The sequence below is a fragment of the Oncorhynchus mykiss genome, chromosome 10, assembly GCF_013265735.2.
Source record: "Oncorhynchus mykiss isolate Arlee chromosome 10, USDA_OmykA_1.1, whole genome shotgun sequence".
NCBI classification, from domain to species: Eukaryota; Metazoa; Chordata; class Actinopteri; order Salmoniformes; family Salmonidae; genus Oncorhynchus; species Oncorhynchus mykiss.
In genome coordinates, this window is record NC_048574.1 from 54,024,430 (window position 1) to 54,042,682 (window position 18,253).

The 18,253-nt window shown below is 41.5% G+C and overlaps 1 protein-coding gene across 1 annotated transcript in view; it reads right to left on the reverse strand.

The window, feature by feature from the left end:
• Positions 1–18,253, reverse strand: part of si:ch211-197n1.2 (EF-hand calcium-binding domain-containing protein 6) — an 85,671-nt gene that overhangs the window by 33,789 nt on the left and 33,629 nt on the right. Inside the window, exons 11-12 of the mRNA XM_036933378.1 lie at positions 13,886–13,951; positions 10,283–10,393 (exon numbers count right to left, since the gene is read on the reverse strand). Of these exons, the coding sequence (XP_036789273.1) occupies positions 10,283–10,393; positions 13,886–13,951 (177 nt within the window). The remainder of the gene's footprint in view (positions 1–10,282; positions 10,394–13,885; positions 13,952–18,253) is intronic.

An 18,253-nucleotide genomic window follows, 5' to 3' on the forward strand; every position in this document is an offset into this window, starting at 1 on the left:
ATATTCACTTACCTTTGATGATCTTCATCAGAATGCACTCCCAGGAAACCCATGTCCACAATAAATGTTTGATTTGTTCGATAACGTCCATCATTTATGTCCAAATAGCTACTTTTGTTACTGTGTTTGGTAAACAAATCAATACTCAAGAAATTGCAGACGAAATGTCAAAATGTTCCTTTACAGACCGTAGAAACTTGTCAAACGATGTATGGAATCAATCTTTAGGATGTTTTTAACATAAATCTTCAATAATATTCCAACCGGAGAATTCCTTTGTCTTCTGAAAAGCAAAGGAACGGGAGATACCTCTCGTGTGAAATGCGCGTGACCAGCGCATGACTGCTGCCAGACCTCTGACTCAATCCACTCTCATTCGGCCCCACTTCACAGTAGAAGCCTCAAACAAGTTTCTAAAGACAGTTGACATCTAGCGGAAGCCCTAGGAAGTGCAAGAGGACCAATATCCCACTGTAACTGAGTTGAAAATCGACCAACCTCAGATTTCCCACTTCCTGGTTGGATTTTTTCTCAGATTTTTGTCTGCCATTTGAGTTCTGTTATACTCACAGACATCATTCAAATGGTTTTAGAAACTTCAGAGTGTTTTCCAATACTAATAATAATATGCATATATTGGGAACTGGGACTGAGGAGCAGGCAGTTTACTCTGGGCACCTCTGGGCACCTTTTCATCCAAGCTACTCAATACTGCCCCTGCAGCCATAAGAAGTTAAACGCACTAAGCTGTCTGTTTGAATTACTGGCATTCAACTCGGACACCCATGCATACCCCACAAGACATGCCACCAGAGGTATCTTCACACCAGAGGTATCTTCACAATCCCTAAGTCCAGAACAGACCACAATGCTACATAGAGCCATGACTACATGGAACTGTATTCAACATCAAGTAATTCATGCAAGCAGTAATATTAGATTTTAAAAAACATTTAGTTTATTTTCTTTAAAAAAAAGAGCCAATTAAAGAGCATTCTCTTGTAATGTGTTGTGTGCGGCCCAGGATAGGGAAGGATGAGGGACTGAGGGAGGGAGAGGTGTGGAGAGTGTGAACGGAAAAGGCTGAAGGGGTTAGGTAACCTTATAACCCCACGGTGGCCATCACAGTGGGGCATCCAGGTCAGACACCAGGGCACCAACAACAGCACAGCAGGACCAGGCAAGAACACAAGTCAGCACAGACACGCATGCAGGAACGCACACACCCGGGTCTCCTGCCGTCACAATACTGTGATAGCCCGCAGAACTAAAGCCTAGACATTATCCTGGTAAGACAACACAAGTCTTAAGGCGTCAGGTCACTCATCAAGTGTATTTCTGAAGCATCTCTTTTACATAAACACTCGCAATAAACACTCTATTTAGCCATTTGCACATTTTTCCTACATCTTTTGCACCATTAAACTACGTTCTCTGGTTGATCTGAACAATATGTCTCTGTCTGCTTTTCCTAGGGTATCTAAGAAGGCTTTTCATAAATTAGAACACCAAGTCCACAAAACAAGTCTGCTTTCTGTCTATGTAACAAAAAGTGTATTTTGGGGGGGGGCAAAACAAACAAGGGCTTGAGAGGCCATTATTGGAGGGCATCTGAGAGGGCAGTGCTGGGTTGGCAGTGCCCTCTGCCAAGTTACTTGGTCCTTTCTAGCTCAGTTGGCAGAGCATGGTGCTGGTATCGCCAAGGTAGTGGGTATGATTCCTGGGACCACCCATACGTCAAATGTATGCACGCACGACTGTAAGTTGCTTTGGATAGTCCCTTTAATTTACACAGGAAATGTATATAACCATATAAAGTTGAATGAAGGCCAAATAAATACTCACTCATTTAAGTAAATACATTTGATGGCCTTCTATTGGAGCACAAGTGGAGGACAATAAGGTCCAACAATCTTTGAGGAAAAAAATATTATACTTTCACTTTTTGAACAATGAAAGATAGAAGACTTAGGAAGCTGCTTTTTACTGCAAGTAAAACGACTGCATTATGAGTGCTACTAGGAATCCTGGCTCCATGTACTGTGAGAAACAAAGTCTGAGAGTTCTTTAGGGGCAAACATGCTTGATCAAATTTGACTTGCATACATCATTTGTGAGTTATATGTATGTTTGTGTGTTTGTAAGCATGACAATCTTATGGTCTGATAAAACCAAGATAGAAACTCTTTGGCCAGGAAACCTGGCACCATCCCTAAGGTGAGGCATGGTGGTGGTAGCATCATGCTGTGGGGATGTTTTTCAGTGGCAGGGACTGGGAGACTAGTCGGGATCGAAGGAAAGATTAATGGAGCAAAGCGCTCAGGACCTCAGACTGGGGCAAAGGTTCACCTTCCAACGGGACAACGACCCTAAGAACACAGCCAAGACACCGCAGGAGTGGCTTCGGGACAAGTCTCTGAATGTCCTTGAGTAGCCTAGCCAGAGTCCGGACTTGAACCTAATCGTCATCTCTGGAGAGACCTGAAAATAGCTTTGCAGCGACTCTCTCCATCCAACCTGACAGAGCTTGAGAGAATCTGCAGAGAAGAATGGGAGAAACTCCCCAAATGCAGGTGTGCCGAGCTTTTAGTGTCATATCCAAGAAGACTCAAGGCTGTAATCGCTGCCAAAGGTGCTTCAACAAAGTACTAGGTAAAGGGTCTAAATACTAAATGTGCAAACATTTGGAAAAAAAAACAGTTTTTGCTTTGTCATTATGTGTGTAGATTGATGAGGGAAAAATCTATTTAATCCATTTTAGAATAAAGCTGTAATGCAACAATGTGGACATATTTTGAAAAAGTGAATACTTTCCGAATGCACTGTAAATACAGATATAGTATGTACATATACAGTACGTATACAAAGCTGAAAGAAATGACTTCAAAACAGGTAAAACTGAGATACTGAAATTCTTGCTGCTCCCTCTGCACTGTGGTAAATAACGTCAAACTGAAAAACAGAGTGAGAGAGAGATAAAGAGAATTCTCCATCGTTTGCCGAGACAAGACACCCAGAGATAACTTGGTGAATGGTCCTCTTATTCCCTTTCTCTATCCCATCCCAGGGTAAAAGAGTAGAGATGGAGGGATAAAAAAGAGCCTAACTAGATGCACATTTTACATTGAAAACTGTATTGTTCGCCTCCTAATCTGGCCCACCATCTGAGAGGAGTGCCGTGCGTGTCGGAGAAGGGAGGCCTGAATGGGAGGACGAGAGCCAGGAGCGCTGGGACAGGGGACTGGGGGGGCGAAGGGGAGTAACTGGGGGGAGGACGGGGAGGGTGGCTAGGCTTTGGCTTTACGGAGGGGATCAGGGTGGGTGGAAGTTCAGAATGGATGTTTCTTTTTCTCCAAAAAGGGGGGAACTTTGTATTTGACTGTTGTTTGTATCTGTCTTTCAGAGGGCCTGATCCCCGCCAGGCCGTCCGGGACGTACTGGGAGATGCCCTGTGTGTGAGAGAGTGTGTGAGAGAGTGTGTGAGAGAGTGTGTGAGAGAGTGTGAGAGAGAGAGAGAGAGAGAGAGAGGGAGAGAGAGAGAGAGATTGGATCTGCCCCTCTCCTTCCCTACAGCTGCAGGCTCAGAGGATTAGGCGTCATCCACAAGGCAACATTACAACAAGTAGCCTTTGAACAAAAGTCATGGATACTATTAATGAGATGGTAATCCTTAATGGAGCTACCTCCCAGTAGTGATTATACTCACATGGGAAGAATGTCCGAAAGTCCTGGACGCAACTCCCTCAACAACACTGTGGCCATTGTTATTGTTACCATAGGCCCTGGTCCGAGGCCTAAAACCAAGTTGTACTGCTATTGCCCCAACCATCAATACATGTATGCATGCACACACATGCGTATATGCACACGCTCGCTCGCTCCTACACACACACTCGCACGCACACCTCTGCCTCTTTGCTCTCCACAGCACCCTTCCCTCCACCCCTATCACCCTATGAATAAAAAATGAAAACCCCAAAAAATGGACAGAGAGAAAAAGGGATGGGGGAAGGCGGGGGGGTGTCCTGGCGTGGATTTTTCCCCCTGTGGTTCCCACACACGGATCTGAGCTGGAGCCGAACGTTTTCCTGTTCCCTCCCTCTCCCCTCCTCTCCTCCTTACCAGGAAGACCACACAAACACTGGATGATTTAATCGGAGCCTGTTTAAGCAGTTATGGCCGCCACCTCAGAGACGGAGGATAAGGATGACATCTTTTTTGTTTTGGCTGCATCTTTCTTGGGGGGATTCCAGGAGTCAGAGAGTGGCCTCTGTATGCCTGAGTAAATGCCTCCACCCGTTCAACGGGCCTATGTCACATCAGCGGTGTTTAACCCCTCCAAAACTTTTGAGTCCTTTAAATCCCAATTCTTCCTTCACACACTCTTATGGCCTCTCATTAACCCAATCACTGTTGAAACTGATCTAAGTGTGGACAATTCTAAATCATTCATTTTTCAGTAAATACGACAGATAGCAACCTTTTGTCAAAAAGTGTTACCCAAAGTTGTACCTTGCAGGCCAAATTCATGCTTCATGCAAAATTTATGCCAAAATCATGCTTTTAATCATGCTTTCAAATTGTCTTGATGGCGACATCCTAAAGACTCTGGCAGGTGCGCTAGTTCAGTGTCATTGACTATGTGTGCACGTCATGGTTCACCAGCATCCCCGAACATCTAAAGAATAAACTACAGACCAGTCAAAACAAGCGTGTTTTGTTTCAGCAATATGAGGTAGATATAAAGTAAGAAAGTAAACAGCATAGTGGGTACATTTCTGCAAAAACTATGAGCGTTGAAGTGCGAGGCTGAACTCTTCCGCTGTTTTGGTCCCGTGGCCACCACGCTGTACACAGTGTGAAGTTAGCCTGTGCACATGCGCAGTGATTGTGTTAGAGTGTTACGTCATTGTGCTACCTTTAAACTCGCTCTATGTACCAATCTGGAGGTTGAGCAATTTAATCTGCTAGGCTGGAAATCGGTAGAGTAAAGGGTTGTATTAATTTAACTTGGTCTGGTCCACATAATTATTACCGACACAGCTCCCAGGTAGCCTACCTATCCAATGATTTTACTTGTATTATGAGATGTTCACCAGAGACTCTGATATTGACAGTTTCAAATGTAAGACTATCCGGTAAGAACACTTTTCTATATAGTGTTACTTTTGAGTGGAACAAACTACTACAACAACTTAAAGCTATACCAATCTGATAAAAAAAAAAATATATATATATATATATATGCCAAAAGCTGGCTGATGACTGAAGCCATGTTCATGTCTGCATCTATAATGTATCAATTCCTGTATCTATGTAATGTGTTTTACCATGCACTTTAAGGGACCACAATGGAAATAAGTAATTGACTTTATTGTGTGATTCCCATGTTTCAAAAATGTATGTACTGTGTGTATGTGCATGTATTTTTTTTTACTGTCAAATAAAATCCTTCAATAAATCAACCTTTAAATAATAATACAATTATGATCAGATTATATTAGTGAATCAGAGTTGCCTCTTTTTCTGTCTGATGTTGATGTACATTTTTGGGGATAAGGTCAAGTTGTCCTTAAGAGTAGACGCTGATCTTGGGAGAGTTTTTAATTCACAACACTATTGGTTACGGTTAGGATTGGGGGATGGAGGCTGATCCTTTATCTGCACCTAGGGGAATCTTGTCTCATGCTGGTTGATATGTTATCTGCTTTCCATCCAAAACATGTCACTCAGTACCGAAAAGGATGGCCTTCGCAAGTGTATGTAATACCAAAGTAGAAACACAACAGGCTGATTGGCTGGTGTATATTGAACTACATTGTTGTGGTTGTCTCAGTTGTTGTTTGAGATTGATTAGGTTTGTACTCGATACCGTAGGGAAATGAAAACATGAGTTGTTTGGAGTAGTTGTCTGAACATAAGTTAAGTTTGTTAATTATTCTCACTGTGTTTTGTGTCACAAACCAAGTTTTGGGTATGGTCTGTTATTAGCTGACGTTAATTCCAAAACAATTTATCCAACATTTCAAACATTCAGCCGCCTCTGGAGCAGGCCTCTGTATGGACAGCCCAGGGCCCTGCCTGACTGATATGTCAAAGTTGAGGACAAACAGGAAGAAAAGGGAGTGAAAATACCACACAGGCACTGACACAGGGGATCAATCCGATTGAAATTATTTAGCTTTTTCTCCGGTTTGAATAAAAATGAGCGCGCTAGACAGTGGAGCAGTTTGATTAGGGAGATCCTAAGTCCCCCGGAGTCTCGGGTGGCTTTTCTCTACTCCTTTGCTAGCATAAAAGTTCTCTTTCTCTCTTTTCAGGGCTCCCTTGGTACCCAGGCCTTTCCACACTGTTGGTATTACAAAATCCCCATTCAAAATAACCCTTGTCACCTGTCAACTAAGCCAGGCTGGTTTTCTAGGTCTTTATCCCACACACACACACACACACACACACACACACACACACACACACACACACACACACACACACACACACACACACACACACACACACACACACACACACACACACACACACACACACACACAGAGACACAGACACATCCACAAATCCGAACCACACACACCCACCCACGCTCACACACTAAAACCACATGTCTGGGAGAAGTTACTATAGCAGTTTAAAATTCATTACCCTGTTCAATTTAAGAAACGTTTACACTGGGATGGTTTTTGTTGGCCATTCATTGGATGGTGCGAGGCAACTTGGGGGTTCACGTGCATAAGATGCTGTCCTCTCACTCGCCCATCACGTTTAACCTTGTTGACCTATATATCTTCAACCCTAACTTTGTGTCAAGTGAATAGAAACAACTTGAGAATAAGTGAATAAATGATGAAAAATTATATATTTGAAAATAATAACATACTTAACTATTTGTGTAATATCAGGATCTAATCCATTGTAAAATTGCTCTGAATTCAATTGATATATATAGAGGTGGGATCTTAATTGGTTCACTTCTTTTTTTGCTGAGTATGTTTTGTGATTTACATAAATTCACTGAAAACCCACACTAACACATAGCTATATAAACAGTATTGCACATTCATGTAGCCTATTTCGGCCAGCTAATAGCCTAGACTCCAATCAAGGAACATTATGGACTAAACTTTCAAATCTGAAGGATTATTTTTCTGTGACAATATAGGTCAAATTAAGAAGAAGGAAAACACACAACCAAGTAGTTTGTGATTCTTCGAGCCTAAAACACAGGGCAATGTAAAAATGCTGAATACTATGAATCCAAATCTACATTCAAGACATTACTTGGTGAAATAAAATACATGTTTTGACTGGACTTCTGCAGTCTAAAAGGAATATAAAAACATTTGAAAATCAAAACAAATAATTGAGTGTGGAATAGTATTCTTAAAGTTGTCAATGTCAACAATGTTTCAGGATGCAAACAAAAACAATAAGCTACAGCGGTGGGAATACAAACAATTATTTTTTAATTTGTACAAAATATGTTTATAGAATTTAAAAATATATATGATTATCCTTTGAATTAAAATGTTTCACAGGAATGTAAAATACAAAACTGGTTCTGTTCCATATTCTATTATGAACCCCCCAAAAAAGAACCAAGCAAGAAGAGCAATATTAGTTTATTTTGAGGTTTGAAAGGTTATGGAGGATGATTACATATACAGTGCCTTGCGAAAGTATTCGGCCCCCTTGAACTTTGCGACCTTTTGCCACATTTCAGGCTTCAAACATAAAGATATAAAACTGCATTTTTTTGTGAAGAATCAACAAGTGGGACACAATCATGAAGTGGAACGACATTTATTGGATATTTCAAACTTTTTTAACAAATCAAAAACTGAAAAATTGGGTGTGCAAAATTATTCAGCCCCTTTACTTTCAGTGCAGCAAACTCTCTCCAGAAGTTCAGTGAGGATCTCTGAATGATCCAATGTTGACCTAAATGACTAATGATGATAAATACAATCCACCTGTGTGTAATCAAGTCTCCGTATAAATGCACCTGCACTGTGATAGTCTCAGAGGTCCGTTAAAAGCGCAGAGAGCATCATGAAGAACAAGGAACACACCAGGCAGGTCCGAGATACTGTTGTGAAGAAGTTTAAAGCCGGATTTGGATACAAAAATATTTCCCAAGCTTTAAACATCCCAAGGAGCACTGTGCAAGCGATAATATTGAAATGGAAGGAGTATCAGACCACTGAAAATCTACCAAGACCTGGCCGTCCCTCTAAACTTTCAGCTCATACAAGGAGAAGACTGATCAGAGATGCAGCCAAGAGGCCCATGGTCACTCTGGATGAACTGCAGAGATCTACAGCTTAGGTGGAAGACTCTGTCCATAGGACAACAATCAGTCGTATATTGCACAAATCTGGCCTTTATGGAAGAGTGGCAAGAAGAAAGCCATTTCTTAAAGATATCCATAAAAAGTGTTGTTTAAAGTTTGCCACAAGCCACCTGGGAGACACACCAAACATGTGGAAGAAGGTGCTCTGGTCAGATGAAACCAAAATTGAACTTTTTGGCAACAATGCAAAACGTTATGTTTGGCGTAAAAGCAACACAGCTGAACACACCATCCCCACTGTCAAACATGGTGGTGGCAGCATCATGGTTTGGGCCTGCTTTTCTTCAGCAGGGACAGGGAAGATGGTTAAAATTGATGGGAAGATGGATGGAGCCAAATACAGGACCATTCTGGAAGAAAACCTGATGGAGTCTGCAAAAGACCTGAGACTGGGACGGAGATTTGTCTTCCAACAAGACAATGATCCAAAACACAAAGCAAAATCTGCAATGGAATGGTTCAAAAATAAACATATCCAGGTGTTAGAATGGCCAAGTCAAAGTCCAGACCTGAATCCAATCAAGAATCTGTGGAAAGAACTGAAAACTGCTGTTCACAAATGCTCTCCATCCAACCTCACTGAGCTCGAGCTGTTTTGCAAGGAGGAATGGGAAAAAATGTCAGTCTCTCGATGTGCAAAACTGATAGAGACATACCCCAAGCGACTTACAGCTGTAATCGCAGCAAAAGGTGGCGCTACAAAGTATTAACTTAAGGGGGCTGAATAATTTTGCACGCCCAATTTTTCAGTTTTTGATTTGTTAAAAAAGTTTGAAATATCCAATAAACGTCGTTCCACTTCATGATTGTGTCTCACTTGTTGTTGATTCTTCACAAAAAAATACAGTTTTATATCTTTATGTTTGAAGCCTGAAATGTGGCAAAAGGTCGCAAAGTTCAAGGGGGCCGAATACTTTCGCAAGGCACTGTACATATAAATGAACAGTACTGGGCCATAAACCTCTCCATAAAACTTTACTGGCTACTATTGTCCTTCATTTGACATTACTTTATGATCTTCTATGATTTTCCTTGGATTGATTCAAGACTGAGGATTTCTAAATGAGTGTGCAAGACCAATAACTAAAAGAGGATCTATGTTAGTTAATTGTAGAGCCTTAACCCTTTACTTCACAATTTGGATATAATAGTGGTTTAGGGCAGTAGTTATCAACTGGTTTTGCCTCAGGACCCAAATTGAACCAGGTTGTCTCAGTCACAATCCAATATTCGCAGCGTGATTTTTTGTTGTTGTTGCAAAAATGCAATCTGGAAACTTTGTTTAATCCTATATTGATAGTAAATGTACAAATGATATGACAAGGGAACAATAGTCCCACCTTTTCCATTGTCAATAATTACATTTTGCCCATATTCTCAATGAAGAATGTTAATCTCACTGCTTTGAGACCACAAAATTGTTCAGAGAATGAATTATTTAAAATATAGGTTCAGCATCATTTATACACATTTTATACCTAATATATCATTTAAGTTCCGACTGTAGTATTTGTACTCTTTTTACTCAGACACTCGCAACCCATTCAAAACCTCCCACAACCAAAATGTGGGTCCACCAGTTGAGAATCGCTGGTTTAGGGGAAGTTTACAACACGTGCCGAAAACGGAGACAGAGCTAATTAACAACAAATACAAATAAATGGGTGAAGATGTCCTACATTTTAAAGCTGCATTCAGGGAGCAAAGTGGAGAGATTTCACTGAAGAGAGAGGACGAGAAAGTAAAAGAGAGAGAGAGTGAAAGAGTGAGAAAAAGGGAGAGAGAGAGAGAGAGAGAGAGAGAGAGAGAGAGAGAGAGAGAGAGAGAGAGAGAGAAAGGGGGAGGCAAGTTAACACCAGTGAAGGGATGGTGGAGTGGTCAAGGAGAGAAGGGGTGGGGGTGAGTCGGGGAGATTACCTTGTGTCGAAAGCGGCCATGAAGACTGGGTACTGGACATTTCCGTCCTTGTCCAGGGGCAGCCTGTCCAGCAGCTGTTCAAACTCAGGTTCCGCGACCTCCAGGCCAAATCTAGAGAGGGTGTGTGTGTATGTGTGTGTCCAGAGGGGTTAACGGTGCAAGAAAAGGGTTTGAGGGGGGACAAAAGAGAGGCATTGGGTCAGAACAGAGGGTGGTCATCCGGCCCAGTCACTTAGCCATGGCCCACAATGCCCCTGAGCAGCCGCTGGTCATTAGCCCTCTGACAAGGCCCCCTCCTCGCCCCACACAGCCGGGTCAAGTGTCAGTCAGCTCTCTCTCCAGCCATCACATTGAGATGGACACATCCTCTCTCAATCAGAGGATTAATGGTGCACAACGATGTCACACACAAATATATGCTCATACACTCACACGCAGGCAGACACACACATATATACACACACAGACATGCAGTACACCTCACACTAGTCAACCGGAGAAATACACATAGAGGCAAACTAACTTAGCACAGATTAATTTGGCATTTTCAAAACAACATATCTGGATGGTTGAGGGTTATATAGACGAAGACACCTTCATCCAGTCTACATGAGGAGGACATATACTGTTTTTTCCCCATCGCTTTGGTGCTATTTTCACAAGTATGTTGTGAATTTTCAAAACTATTTACAAAACTCCAAACTGGTAACACTTGTAACGCAGAAAGTTTTATGTTCAAAACCTTATTGTGCATTAATCTTTGTTTGGAGACATCACAACCATTGATCCAAAATATAAGTTTACTGTGGAATACCATGAGATCCTCGATTTAATCACCTAAACACAAATAATGATATCTTCTCAGTTTAGTTATTTCAACAACCCGGGTTAATCCAATAGCAAGAAAATGAAAGGAACATGTTTCAAAATTGCCATTTGGATGTAATATGCTACAGTACTGTAAATTACAGTACGTTACACCGATTTCACATTTCCATCATTTTTATCCCATCAAAGGTGTTTCACAATCATTTAAGCAAACAATAAATGTATTGTTCAGATATAACTATAACATAGGTGTAATGTAATCAAATAAACAAATTAAACTAGAAATGGAAGTTTCAGTAGAAGCGTCGTGTGCTTGCTCATCTGGCTGAAATAATTAGTACTAATGATAGCGGAAGAAGTTTACATAGTGAGATAATTAAGCCTATATCTTTGAGATAACTTTCAGTAAAACCAATGCCTGTAAATGCTTAAAGTTTAAAAGGTATAGCCCAAAGGGCCATCCACACCAAGGATGATAACTATAATGGTAACTATAATGATAACTATAATGACAAATGATCCATAACTATAAACGTTGGCGAGCAGCCACACCAGCGGACCTTTACCATTTATCGTTCTGCAGTAGGCCTACACCTGTCAGTCAACTGTCACCTGTCAGTTAACGCATCCTACTGTACGCTGTAGGCCTATTAACCCTCTGTTGCTCTGCTGTTGTGTTCGTTTCATGTTAATTCATTCTGTGTTCCCGGTACAAAATGACCGCCCCATTATAGCTGATTATAAATCCATAATTAAACATATATATATATTATATATTATCACCTCAAAAAAATTGAAAGTCAATATATATCAAAAATATTTAAAAAAATAAAAATACTTCTTAATAGGGAGTGTTTTTTTTTTTTTTTTTCCCTCGCAGGTGTCGTCTCCTTCAGACATGAGCTCGTCGTCAGAGCAGATGTGTTAGATCTTTTTTTTTATCAACTTCTGTTCTTGTGAACATGACAAGTTTGAACTTCTATTTGCTATTTATGGCCTGTAGGCCTCATTGACCTGAGCTCATACAACTAGTTTTTGAGTTTAAAAAAAGCATAATGTATGGATTATTTTGACTGTAACAAATACTCAGATGAAACATATTGTGCTATTTATCACAGACTACTTTGTGTCAAAGTTTAACAAGGACTCTCCTCCTCACTAGTGCCATGATCAAAGATATGATCAAGAGCCTCACATACAGTATATCGTTTGGTCATTGTGCTGCCACAGAATGAATTATGAGCAAGACTTCAAAAAAGCCTTGTATACTAGAGCTGCGAGAAAAGTTATATATATTATTGAAAGAATGTTGAGATTGTTTGAGAGGATACCAACAGGTGTGTTTACCGTGGGGGAAAGATTCTATTGGGGAAGGTTCCCGTGGGGATTGCCATGGAAGCCAAGGGGAGTGAGGTGTGTGTGTGTGTGTGTGTGTGTGTGTGTGTGTGTGTGTGTGTGTGTGTGTGTGTGTGTGTGTGTGTGTGTGTGTGTGTGTGTGTGCTCAAACACACATGCATGTGGAGGTCTGGGAAAGGAAGTGTGTCCATCTGATGAATGGGCAAGTGCCTGAACTCAATTTTATTCACTAATTGTAGTCTCACCTGTTCATATCTAATGACCGGTCATTTTGACGGGAATACCACAGGTGTAAAACACCTCAAATGTAATGAAAGTCATCTAAATGTATTTTGTGTGTTCAGATGCCCTGTGTGGACAAAGTCATGGAACCTTACGACAATCAGATTAAATTAACTAAATTTTTCAGAGAGAAAACTTGTAAATCGGTGGTAAACACAGACCATTCAGTGCTTCAGGTTATGTTCATTGTCATAGTGACAACTGCAAATAATTATTCAATGTACATGTAATGATTTTTTTCTTAACTCAATAAATGTATCAAATCAACAACAAACGCTGTTTAGCCATCTTTTACATTATGTCATCATGATTTCCATTTTTCTAATGATTGTCAATTCGTTTGGTTCTTCTTTTTCGCTGTGCTTTCTCTCTGTCTGTCCCTGCATTAATGCTACAATGTTCTCATCCCTTGCCAAAGTGATCACACCAACGCTCCTTAACTTTCCCCGACAGTTCGTTTGGCCTAGGCCTCTTTTACATTCAGCAAGCCTGCTTCTCGCCACGAAAAGGCGAGTAGGTCTAATATAAAAAAGGCTAAAAAGATATGTCCTATAGCTTTTGTAGCCTATAGATTTTCCTGGGATTTCACGTGAAGAGGAATTAGCGGAGAGGCTTGCGTTGCCTATAGCCTATAGTGCGCACAGGAACAGCTGGAAGAGAGAGGCTACAGATGTGTAATCTAAGTAAGATGCTAAATATCAGCTACATATTAGGCCATTCATTAGATGAATAGTAGAAATGAATAGTGAATTTAAAAATAAATAAAAAATAATGAAATGACATTGATTTCCCAGGTGGCACGGCGGTCCAAGGCACTCCAGTGTTTGCAAAAATGCAATCTGCAATGCAAACTACAAAATGCAATGCAAACTACAGATCCGGGCTTGATCCCGGACTGTGTCGCAGCTGGCCTCGACCGGGAGACCCATGAGGAGAAGCACAATTGGCCAAGAAAATAGTAAAAATAAAGACAAATCCTGGAATGAGTAGGTGTATCCAAACTTTTGACTGGTACTGTGTGTGAAACAACAATGCGCTTCAAATTAAATTAGCTGGACAATCCAAGGATGTTCTAAAAATGGCATCTCAATTACAACAAAGTCAAAACATACGAGAGGAACAGGAGGGACAAAATACCTGCTCTCAATCGCTGCTCGAAACTCCTCCTGGCTCACCACCCTCCTGTGGCATTTATCAATGCTCCTGTAGGAGAGACAAAACACCTCAATAAGACCAGGAGAAATGTTAATGTGACAGATGTATTATTTCACTGACCTCCATGTTGAATTCCACTCAACATTTGTGCCAAGTACAAATGTATTCACAGTTCACAGTTCAAGATAATCACAAACGTTTGGGACTGGGTCAGTTAAGTTTTTTTTTTAGCATTAGGACAGCTTGGGCTTTGAGTTTGGAGAGGTTGTTTGAGTTTGGAGAGGTTGTTTTCTATTCAAAAGCAGCAAGGACCAGCTGACATAGGCTGGTTCATTTCCTGAAGTGAAGAGGTACTATACACTTTAAGGGCTTGATCTTAATGAGGTATGACTATGGTGAAATGTAGGAGTTTATGACCTCTGACCAGGCAAAAGCCTGCGTGTGACCCCAATCATATTGAGACACGAAATGTAGAGAAAGGTAGTGGAAAGGGGTAAAGAGGGGGCCTGGTTCACTAAAACACAGCACTGAGAGAAAGAGCAGAGATGGTATTTCTATATTCACCCCTGCACAGAAGGGCTAGAATCAAAGCCTCATTCTCAAATCACTTCTACACTGAGTATACCAAACATTAAGAACACCTTACTAATATTGAGTTGCACCCCCCTTGCCCTCAGGACAGCCGCAATTCGTCCAGGAATAGACTCTAGAACGTGTCGAAAGCGTTTCACGGGGATAATGGCTCATGTTGATTCCAATGCTTCCCACAGTTGTATCAAGTTGGCTGGATGTCCTTTGAGGGGTGGGCCATTCTTGATACACACTGGAAACTGTTGAGTGTGCAAAACCCAGCAGCGTTGCAGTTCTTGACACAAAACGGTGCTCCTGGCACCTACCATACCCTGTTCAAAGGCACTTAAATATTGTCTCTTCCCCATTCTCCCTCTGAATGGCACACATACACAATCCATGTCTCAATTGTCTCAAGGTTTAGAAATCCTTCTTTATTGACCTGTCTTCTCCCCTTCATCTACACTGTTTGAAGTTGATTTAACAAGTGACATCAATAAGGTATCATATCTTTCACCTGGATTCAACTGGTTAGGCTATGTCATGGAAAGAGCAGGTGTTCTTAATGTTTTGTATACTCAGTGCATATCTGAAACTATAAAATGTATCGCTTTCCCCATTATGTTCTGTTGAATGAACTTTTGGAAAGCACATTGAAAGAGAGTGAGACAGAGAGAGAAATAAAGAAAGACAGGAACCAACTGAGATGACCATACACTATCTATACAAAGTATGTGGACACCCCTTCGAATTAGTGGATTCGGCTATTTCAGCCACACCCGTTGCTGACAGGTGTATGACATCGTCATAGGATGCCACCTTTCCAGCAAGTCAGTTTGTCATATTTTGCCCTGCTAGAGTTACCCCAGCCAATTTTAAGTGCTGATATTGTGAAGTGGAAATGTCTAGGAGCAGCAAAGGCTCAGCTGCGAAGTGGTGGGTCACAATGGGCCTACCTAGTACTGAAACTTGTAAACATTTTTTGCCTGTCCTCGGGCGGAAGGTTAGCCTAGTGATTAGAGCATTGGTCTAGTAACTGAAAGGTTGCAAGTTCAAATCCCCCAGCTGAAAAGGTACAAATCTGTAGTTCTGCCCGTGAACAAGGCAGTTAACCCACTGTTCCTGTGCCTAGTTAAATAAAGGTAAATAAAAATGTTTTTAAAAATATAATTTCTTAACTCACTAGCGAGTTCCAAACTGCCTCTGGAAGCAATGCCAGCACAAGAACTGTTCGTCGGGAGCTTCATGAAATGGGTTACCTTGGCCGAGCTGCCGCACACATAAGCCTAAGATCACCAAGTGCAATGCCAAGTGTTGGCTGGAGTGGTGTAAAATTCACCGCCATTGGACTCTGGAGCTGTGGAAGCGCGTTCTCTGGAGTGATGAATTACGCTTCACCATCTGGCAGTCCGACGGACGAATCTGGGTTTGGCGGATGCCAGGAGAACGCTACCTGCCCCAAATTTATAGTGCCAACTATAAAGTTTGGTGGAGGGGGAATAATGGTCTGGGGCTAAGACTGTTGCGGTGATCGTATTAAGGCCACACCAGCGGTCAAGAGTCATGAAGGCAGTCATATTCCATGTGACCGTTTTGTCACCAAGATGAGGCTTCTACAAACTATGATGCTGCTGATGGTCATTAGTAGCCTACCAAACTTGCTAACTGCCTGGTAGTCAGCACTCTATTGTCCCTTTAGTCTAATCGCTCTGACATCAATGAAAATATGCTCGAAAATCAAACACTTCGGGAGAGCCTATGAGCTCATGTTGCGCAACATTCCTATAGGCTATACAATTGATGGCCTCTACTAAAAAAAGGAGGATCCCATCAGCTTTCTATAGGCTAGTCCTACTATATTTATTTCTCAACTTTCTTAATATTAAGCACATTGTTTATCTTTACAACAGGAGTATAGCCTACCTGGCTGGCATGAAAATGTACCACAGGAAAAGTGTTCTCCATTCACTTTTAAAGTGCATAGATAAAATATATTTTTCCCGCTGCCCCTGTAGTCTGATGGGTGACAATATTAGCCTATCACTGAATGATGCCTAGCATAAGAGACTGCCTTTTTTGTGCTCATTTTACGAATCATAGTTGCACATCTCATGTAGCCTAGCCCATATGCATATGTGTTTTGATAAGGTTTGTATCACAACTAAAGTAGCCAAATAACGTTAATCCTCTTTACAAGGGGTTTAGAGCCTAACTGGCAGACATACAGTGCCTTGCGAAAGTATGTGGACACCCCTTCGAATTAGTGGATTCGGCTATTTCAGCCACACCCGTTGCTGACAGGTGTATGACATCGTCATAGGATGCCACCTTTCCAGCAAGTCAGTTTGTCATATTTTGCCCTGCTAGAGTTACCCCAGCCAATTTTAAGTGCTGATATTGTGAAGTGGAAATGTCTAGGAGCAGCAAAGGCTCAGCTGCGAAGTGGTGGGTCACAATGGGCCTACCTAGTACTGAAACTTGTAAACATTTTTTGCCTGTCCTCGGGCGGAAGGTTAGCCTAGTGATTAGAGCATTGGTCTAGTAACTGAAAGGTTGCAAGTTCAAATCCCCCAGCTGAAAAGGTACAAATCTGTAGTTCTGCCCGTGAACAAGGCAGTTAACCCACTGTTCCTGTGCCTAGTTAAATAAAGGTAAATAAAAATGTTTTTAAAAAGATAATTTCTTAACTCACTAGCGAGTTCCAAACTGCCTCTGGAAGCAATGCCAGCACAAGAACTGTTCGTCGGGAGCTTCATGAAATGGGTTACCTTGGCCGAGCTGCCGCACACATAAGCCTAAGATCACCAAGTGCAATGCCAAGTGTTGGCTGGAGTGGTGTAAAATTCACCGCCATTGGACTCTGGAGCTGTGGAAGCGCGTTCTCTGGAGTGATGAATTACGCTTCACCATCTGGCAGTCCGACGGACGAATCTGGGTTTGGCGGATGCCAGGAGAACGCTACCTGCCCCAAATTTATAGTGCCAACTATAAAGTTTGGTGGAGGGGGAATAATGGTCTGGGGCTAAGACTGTTGCGGTGATCGTATTAAGGCCACACCAGCGGTCAAGAGTCATGAAGGCAGTCATATTCCATGTGACCGTTTTGTCACCAAGATGAGGCTTCTACAAACTATGATGCTGCTGATGGTCATTAGTAGCCTACCAAACTTGCTAACTGCCTGGTAGTCAGCACTCTATTGTCCCTTTAGTCTAATCGCTCTGACATCAATGAAAATATGCTCGAAAATCAAACACTTCGGGAGAGCCTATGAGCTCATGTTGCGCAACATTCCTATAGGCTATACAATTGATGGCCTCTACTAAAAAAAGGAGGATCCCATCAGCTTTCTATAGGCTAGTCCTACTATATTTATTTCTCAACTTTCTTAATATTAAGCACACTGTTTATCTTTACAACAGGAGTATAGCCTACCTGGCTGGCATGAAAATGTACCACAGGAAAAGTGTTCTCCATTCACTTTTAAAGTGCATAGATAAAATATATTTTTCCCGCTGCCCCTGTAGTCTGATGGGTGACAATATTAGCCTATCACTGAATGATGCCTAGCATAAGAGACTGCCTTTTTTGTGCTCATTTTACGAATCATAGTTGCATATCTCATGTAGCCTAGCCCATATGCATATGTGTTTTGATAAGGTTTGTATCACAACTAAAGTAGCCAAATAACGTTAATCCTCTTTACAAGGGGTTTAGAGCCTAACTGGCAGACATACAGTGCCTTGCGAAAGTATTCGGCCCCCTTGAACTTTGCAAACTTTT